General features: G+C 51.0%; 1 protein-coding gene across 1 annotated transcript in view; it reads left to right on the plus strand.

Annotated features, from left to right (window-relative positions):
• DDR1 (discoidin domain receptor tyrosine kinase 1) overlaps window positions 1-6803 on the plus strand; it is a 296382-nt gene extending 289579 nt beyond the window's left edge. Inside the window, exon 18 of the mRNA XM_078641698.1 lies at window positions 6334-6803. Coding sequence (XP_078497824.1) covers window positions 6334-6474 — 141 coding nt within the window. The 3' untranslated portion in view covers window positions 6475-6803. The remainder of the gene's footprint in view (window positions 1-6333) is intronic.
• Window positions 6804-8669: the final 1866 nt, after the last annotated feature.

Here is an 8669-nt window from a genome sequence, read left to right on the forward strand (position 1 = left end):
AAGAGCTTATGGCATGACCCATGGATGGACTCATTCTAAAGAGCCTTATGCCGTGGCCCATGGATGCACTCATTCCAAAGAGCCTTACGTCGTGGCCCATGGATGCACTCATTCTAAAGAGCCTTATGCCGTGGCCCATGGATGCACTCATTCTAAAGAGCCTTATGCCGTGGCCCATGGATGCACTCATTCTAAAGAGCCTTATGCAGTGACCCATGGATGTGCTCATTCTAAAGAGCCTTATGGCGTGGCCCATGGATGCACTCATTCTAAAGAGCTTATGGCATGACCCATGGATGCACTCATTCTAAAGAGCCTTATGCCGTGGCCCATGGATGCACTCATTCTAAAGAGCCTCATGGCGTGGCCCATGGATGTACTCATTCTAAAGAGCCTTATGGCGTGGCCCATGGATGTACTCATTGTAAAGAGCCTTATGCCGTGGCCCATAGATGTGCTCATTCTAAAGAGCCTTATGCCGTGGCCCATGGATGTACTCATTCTAAAGAGCCTTATGGCGTGGCCCATGGATGTACTCATTCTAAAGTGCCTTATGCCATGGCACATGGATGCACTCATTCTAAAGAGCCTTATGCCGTGGTACATGGATGCACTCATTCTAAAGAGCCTTATGGCGTGGCCCATGGATGTACTCATTCTAAAGAGCCTTATGCTGTGGCCCATGGATGCACTCATTCTAAAGAGCCTTATGCCGTGGTACATGGATGCACTCATTCTAAAGAGCCTTATGCCGTGACCCATGGATGTGCTCATTCTAAAGAGCCTTATGGCGTGGCCCATGGATGCACTCATTCTAAAGAGCCTTATGCCGTGGCCCATGGATGTACTCATTGTAAAGAGCCTTATGCCGTGGCCCATGGATGCACTCATTCTAAAGAGCCTTATGGCGGTACCCATGGATGCACTCATTCTACTGAGCCTTATGGCGTGGCCCATGGATGCACTCATTCCAAAGAGCCTTACGTCGTGGCCCATGGATGCACTCATTCTAAAGAGCCTTATGGCGTGGCCCAAGGATGTACTCATTCTAAAGAGCCTTATGCCGTGGCCCATGGATGCGCTCATTCTAAAGAGCCTTATGCCGTGACCCATGGATGTGCTCATTCTAAAGAGCCTTATGGCGTGGCCCATGGATGCACTCATTCTAAAGAGCCTTATGCTGTGGCCCATGGATGCACTCATTCTAAAGAGCTTATGGCGTGACCCATGGATGCACTCATTCTAAAGAGCCTCATGGCGTGGCCCATGGATGTACTCATTGTAAAGAGCCTTATGCCGTGGCCCATAGATGTGCTCATTCTAAAGAGCCTTATGGCGGTACCCATGGATGCACTCATTCTACTGAGCCTTATGGCGTGGCCCATGGATGCACTCATTCTAAAGAGCCGTATGCCGTGGCCCATGGATGCACTCATTCTAAAGAGCCTTATGCCGTGGCCCATGGATGTACTCATTCTAAAGAGCCTTATGGCGTGGCCCATGGATGTACTCATTCTAAAGTGCCTTATGCCATGGCACATGGATGCACTCATTCTAAAGAGCCTTATGCCGTGGTACATGGATGCACTCATTCTAAAGAGCCTTATGCCGTGGCACATGGATGCACTCATTCTAAAGAGCCTTATGGCGGTACCCATGGATGCACTCATTCTAAAGAGCCTTACGTCGTGGCCCATGGATGTACTCATTGTAAAGAGCCTTATGCCGTGGCCCATAGATGTACTCATTCTAAAGAGCCTTATGGCGTGGCCCATGGATGTGCTCATTCTAAAGAGCCTTATGGCGGTACCCATGGATGCACTCATTCTACTGAGCCTTATGGCATGACCCATGGATGTACTCATTCTAAAGAGCCTTATGGCGTGGCCCATGGATGCACTCATTCTAAAGAGCCTTATGGCGTGGCCCATGGATATACTCATTCTAAAGAGCCTTACGGCGTGGCCCATGGATGTACTCATTCTAAAGAGCCTTATGGCGTGGCCCATGGATGTACTCATTCTAAAGAGCCTTATGCCGTGGAACATGGATGTACTCATTCTAAAGAGCCTTATGGCATGGCCCATGGATGTACTCATTCTAAAGAGCCTTAAGGCATGGCCCATGAATGTACTCATTCTAAAGAGCCTTATGGCATGACCCATGGATGTACTCATTCTAAAGAGCCTTATGCCGTGGCACATGGATGTACTCATTCTAAAGAGCCTTATGGCGTGGCCTAAGGATGTACTCCATCTAAAGGGCCTTATGGCATGGCACATGGATGTACTCATTCTAAAAAGCCTTATGGCATGACCCATGGATGTACTCATTCTATAGAGCTTATGGCATGACCCATGGAGGCACTCATTCTAAAGAGCCTAATGGCATGACACATGGATGCACTCATTCTAAAGAGCCTTATGGCGTGGCCCATGGATGTATTCATTCTAAAGAGCCTATCAGCGTGGCAGATGGATGCACTCATTCTAAAGAGCCTTATGGCGTGGCACATGGATGTACTCATTCTAAAGAGCCTTATGGCGTGGCCCATGGATGCACAATTTTAAAGAGCATTACTGTGTTACATGTCCATGTACTAAATTTGAAACAAGTTTTACCAATACACATTGTTGCACTAATTCTAAAATGCCTTTTAGTGTTGCACTTTGATGCACTAATTCCAACAAGTGTTACAGTGTTGCACATTGATGTACCAGCTATGAAAGTATTATGTACTGTTAGATCTGGGGGTCTCTAATTGGCAGAGGTAAGTACCTTAGACCAAGTAGGGATCCCTTGCTTCTAGTCAGGGTGAAGAATTACACACAGTAGATAACCCCTGCTCACCCTCTAGGTAGCTTGGCACGAGCAGACAGGCTTATCCCTAAGGCAATGTGTATAATAAATGCACTTAACACAACAATAATCCCCAATCCACCACAAACTGAGACCACACAGGTAAGTATATATAAAAAATATAACTTTATCTAGTTGCAGCAAGTAAAACTCAACAATACACAATGGTTGCTTCTTTGAAGAAAAGGTTGCACTTAATCATAATGGTTACTCGCAATTAGGAAGTTCTTATGTATAAGAATAGTCTTTAATCTCTTAACTCAGTGGAAGAAAAAATAATGCTCCTGACTTGTCTCGAATCAGCTCTTGAAACAAGTAACTAAAGCAATGCCAGCGTGTTAATAACTTTCCAATTAGGCCTTTGAACTAGTGAGGCCCCAGCCAATGCGAGCGCGCCTCACCGGTGGTTACTAGCGCCTTTGCGCTGATCGGAGCAGACTCCCGCTAGCCCCGGCTGGTCCCGGCAGCTCTCCGCCCGCTCTCAGAACTCCAGGGAGCGGCGTGGAGCAAACTCGGCTCTCCGAGCGGGGACGGCAGGCCAGGGGCGGAGATCACTTCGGCAATTCCCACGGCGTGGTCAGGCACTCCTTCCCGGCTTCGGTAATCGGCACACAGCTCCCGGCGGCGTCAGGCGTCGGCTCCACGCAGCGGCCCAATCACGTCGCGGCTCGGCAGACGAGCCTCCGTGAGCACCCGGGAGTCAGCCAATGACAGCGCGGCTCCCGGGCAGAGCCCCCTTGATGATGCTGAGGCGGCAGCCAATCAGTGCGCAGCCTCGGCGGTGACGCGGCAGCGCTGTGCCAGTCCCAGCGCGGCGTTACTGGAGGGGTTGTCTCGTTGGGCAAATGGGAGCGCGGCGGCTTCGATCTTCACCGCTGCAGCTCCTGGTCATGAACGGCGACTTCGTAGGGTGTTCCTGGCCCTGGGCCGCGACGGTGATTTGGCGGCAAGAGATTTTCGGGGCCACAAGTCGCGGTTAGACCGTTTCTAACCAGCAGATCGACAGGGGGGTCCTGGACGCAGGGAAACACCGCGGGCCTCTCCTCCCCCTGAATCTGTGCCGATGAGCACAGCGATCGTTCCTCACAGCTGGCAATTAGAAACATGCGCTGGGGCTGAACACCACACGATCTCCTCAGCAGTTCTTGGCAAAGCTTAGGAACCTTTTAAACCTGGGTTCCAAACAGGAGGCCAGCTCTTCTCAGGCCCTTGGATATTCAGTTTAGGAGACACAGCACACAGCAAAGTCTCTTGGAGATCAAGTAAGCAGGGTCACAGCACACAGCAAAGTCCCTCTTCTCCTCAGCTTCAGTTGGTCAGCAGAACAGGTCAGCCCTTAGCGCACACAGCAAGGCAATCTTCCATCAGTTCTCCAGCAGTCCTTCTTCCAGCAGAGGTTCCTCTTGATTGTAGAATCTAATCTTCTGTTGTCAGGGGTCCTTCTCTTATATCCCAAAAAGTGTTTGAAGTCCTTTGAAGTCCTTTGAAGTCTTTGTGAAAGTGGGCCCTGAGCCCTGTCTAAACCAGTTCTGGGTGTTGCTGGAGCACTGGGGCTTTCCTGGCTTCCTTCTTCCTCTCAGTATCAGGGACAGAGGTGACAGTCGCCCAGCAGGGAGGTGGAGCCAGCATTGTGGTCAGGCAGGCACAGCCCTTTTCACTATCAGGTGCTATCTCCTCCCACTTCCCTGGCAGCAGATGCAGCCTTTCATCCACGGGCTGACTCCACTCCCACTCGGATGCTGGCCTGAGGTACCGACGGACAGAGCGGGGCCTCATTTTCCCGAGCGGGTGCCGGGTGAGGTGAGGTTACTTCCCACATAATGCTGGGAAAAGGACAATTCATTTAGAGTCTCTTCCGGCTAATATTGGGGCTCCAAATTACTGGTAGGATTACTTTTTTCATTTTGAATTGCCGTTCCATTTTTGCAGTTGCATCTTTATGATCACTGGTCCTGACGAAAGCTGGATAATGTCTTTAACAGCTGAAACATGTTGACCACACTGCTTAGCGCCACATTGTAGTTATAATTTCAGACTACAAAGCGCATGTTCTTAATCACAACACTAGAGCAGTGCCCAATAAACATATTTTCTGCTCCTGTAGTTGTTTTTAACATTTTCTTTCTCACTTTTCTCTGAGCACTGCACATTCATCAGCACCACTCCGAAATACATTGTGGCTCGAAGGTTACTACGGTTTTCCGGTCTCTGCACCATCTATTGATGGGTTGGGTGAGATTTGGAATATACCATCCGTTTCCCACATGACGATGCTTCCGCCACGTTTTGTGGGCTGATGGGAATTTTTCAGCCTGGTGTAATTTCAATTTTATTTCCACTAACTTCTATTCACAACAACACACACTGTTCTTTGACTATGTGCCTCCTTTTTGTATTTACGGATTGCCTAGGGTTGTGAGGTTCTATGGTCATTAAACCAACCCACATTAACCCCCCTTATATATTTTTGTATTTTGACTCAGACAACCTCCTGGGGGCTCTGCAGCCCCTGTCACCCTCAAGCCAGACAGTCAATCCACAAACAGGCCCAGGCACACAGAAAGGTTAGACAAAAGAACAGCCTCTTTCTAAAAGTACTATTCTCAAACACAGAATTTAAAAACAATCTTTACTAAAAGATGTGTTATTAAATTCTGAGTTCAGGGATATCAATCACTTATGTCCCATCTTGTTCCTATGAGAAGATAGGCTGGTATCCATTGGGACCAGCCTCCCCCATGTTATTCTATGGAGCAAGATAACCTTACAGCAGGGAGCACACAAAATGGCTGCTGCTCACTACCAGAGCATGTGACCTGCACTAGTACATGCTCTACCTTACCCATACACTGCACCCTGCCCAGGGGGGTACCTTGAGCCTTCCATAGGGGTGACTGATGTGCACAGACAGGGGAGGGTTAGGCCCAGCCAGTGGGGACACTGGCCAGGCGGACATGGCAGTCCACTGACTGCACACAGGCCCTGCGCTGGCAGGCCTGAGACACCAGTTTAGGGCTACTTATGTGGGTAGCGCAATCTGCGCTGCAGGCCGACTAGTAGCATCTGTCATCACCAGCCCTGGCACACGCAGTGCACTTTACTAGGGACTACAGGGTGATACAAATATGCCAATCAGGTATACACAATCAATATGACAATTTACATAGGGAGCACTTACACTCTGGCACTGATCAGCAGTGGCAGAGTGTCCAAAGCATCTAAACCAGCAAAAACGAAATCCAGCACAGCATCAAAAATACATGAGTCAGAGGCAAAAAGATGGGGGGAAAACCACGCCAAGGGTGTCAGGTCTAACATGTACTGATTCTAAAGCATTGCTGTGTTGCATGTTGATAGATGAGCTTGAGACATTGATGGACATGCGTGTGGTATGTACCCTGCTTCCCAATCACTCTCTGTTACTCCTGGTCTGTTCTCTGCTCCATACTCTGACAATCCTCTTGTTTCCTTCAGATCTACCTGAGCCGCCCGTCCGTCTGTCCACAAGCGCTCTATGAGGTGATGCTGAGCTGCTGGTGTCGCGACGCCAAGGACCGGCCGTCCTTCCAGCAGATCCACCAGTTCCTGATGGAAGACGCGATGAACATGGTGTAACTCCTGCGAGTGGGCAGCCCCGGGATCGTCCCTTCGGGCCTGGTCGCCGTCCCGGGCCCGATGGAGAGATAATACCCACGGACTCTCCCACGACCCCTGACTGGACCTCTGCTTGAACTTTCCTAGCAGTAGCTGTAGAACCTTCTAGATCTCTTGCTAGTAGGATGCCCTCCGGGGCTCGAGAGATATGCACTGGACCTTGCCAGGCGTGTGGTTGGACCAGTCGTCAACCACCTGCTGTAGTGCTTCGAGGCACGGAAACCTACTGTGTATCTTAACTCTGCTGGGAACACTGGAAATATAGTGTGGGATCACTGGAAATGTATATACACCTCATGAAGTCACACGTGTGCATGTTCTGAGAAAGGGTGGCCTAGGTGGTGGGATCTATAAGAAGCCCACCCAGCTGGGGCTTGGGGTCTCCCACCCTTGGGGCTCTGTTCTTAATCTGCTGTCTTTTCCTGTCTCTAAAACTGGAAGCCCCAGGGCCTTGTGTGAGCAGCTAACAGAGAAAGAAACTGTAATGTGATGCCCCAAGGAAAACCCCCACCCCTTCCCTCCTGACCCCCACTGGGTGCTTCTCATACTGAGAATCATTCAATCTCCTGGAGCCCAAACCCGCGGGACCTACTGATTCCTTCAAGCTTCACATGTTGTACAAGCACTGGATGTAAATATAATGAAAGTCTGGCTGGGTGACAGGACATGCTGGCTGGGGGGAGGGGTGGCAGATAGAGATGAGGGGCCCCGGGCGCTCGTGGCATCATCCTGGGTTCTGAGTGTGGCGGGGCCATCAGTATCTGCTGCACCGAAACTGAGCCTCACTGTAGACATTCGACGGAGCAGCCAGTGAAGCAGGCCATGCGCAGTGCCGAAGCGTGCTCCTCTTGAAAGATGTCTGTGTGCCGTGGGCACATGTAACGCCTGAAGCGCGCTGCTCCTGAATGGCTTCGGCGTGCCGTGAACACATGTAGTGGCTGAAGCGCGCTGCTCCCGAAAGCCCTTAGCGTGCCGTGGGCACATGTAAAACCTCAACCGTGCTGCTGTTGAATGACCTTACGTGCCGCAGACACATGTAGTGGCTGAAGCGTGCTGCTCCTGAATGATCTTAGCGTGCCGTGGGCACATATAACATCTCAAGCGTGCTGCTCCTGAATAACCTTAGTGTTCCGCAGGCATATGTAACACCTGACGCGTGCTGCTCCTGAATAACCTTAGTGTGTCGCAGGAACATGTAGCAGCTGAAGCGTGCTGCTTCTAAAAGTCCTCAGCGTATCATGAGCACATGTAACGTCTGAAGTGTGCTAATGCTGAATGACCTTAGCGTGCCACGGACACATGTAGTGGCTGAAGCACGCTGCTCTTGAATGATCTTAGCGTGCCGTGGGCACATGTAACGCCTGAAGCGTGCTGCTCCTGAAGGAGAGGCCTTGCTTCTGCCCACCCCTTGCTGAGTAAACACATGAACCCCTCTTCTGGGACAGTCAGAAAGCATGCCCGCGGAGGCGCCTCGTAGGCTGCAGCTTCATTTCTTTAGGTGCCAAAACAGCTTACTAACTAAACCTAGCACTGTCACATGCCCCCCCCCCCCCCTCAGGATGTTAATCTGGTCAAGGGAGCAGCTGTTTGGGGGCAGGAAGGAAGTGTACCAGGAGGAGAGACCTCATGATACTCTGGTGTTTGACATCAGCCCCCACCTGCACCGTTCCCTCATCACCAGCACAGGCGGGGCATGCAGCCGGCCTCCTGGCTAGGGCGACTGGCACTGGCCCTGGTAGAACTCTGAGCATCTGGGGCACAGGGATCATGGTGGCATCAGAATGTGAGGCCACGGCTGCCTTGAAGATGGCCTGCCGCCTGTGCAAGATCACACAAGTGCTCGATCAATAGAGAGACGGCCAATAATGAAGCATTTGGTGAGTAAACCAGCAAAGAGGGGGGACAGAGGATGGTTCCTGTCACCTGCCCTTAGACACTCTCTGCCCGGCCAATCAGCTGCTGTTCCTGAATATTCTCAGATGGGCACCTGAACTGGAGCGATGACACTCCACGTAAGGCCATAGCAGGCCTACCTCGCCTTTGGCCAGCATAGGCTCCCGGCTTGGACTAGCAGAACCCACGGGACCACTCCAGCTGGGCTGGGACTAGCAGAACCCACGGGGCACTCCAGCTGGGCATGAACTAGCAGAATGCAC

This window comes from Lissotriton helveticus, chromosome 5_1 (assembly GCF_964261635.1).
Source record: "Lissotriton helveticus chromosome 5_1, aLisHel1.1, whole genome shotgun sequence".
In the NCBI taxonomy this organism is placed as follows: Eukaryota; Metazoa; Chordata; class Amphibia; order Caudata; family Salamandridae; genus Lissotriton; species Lissotriton helveticus.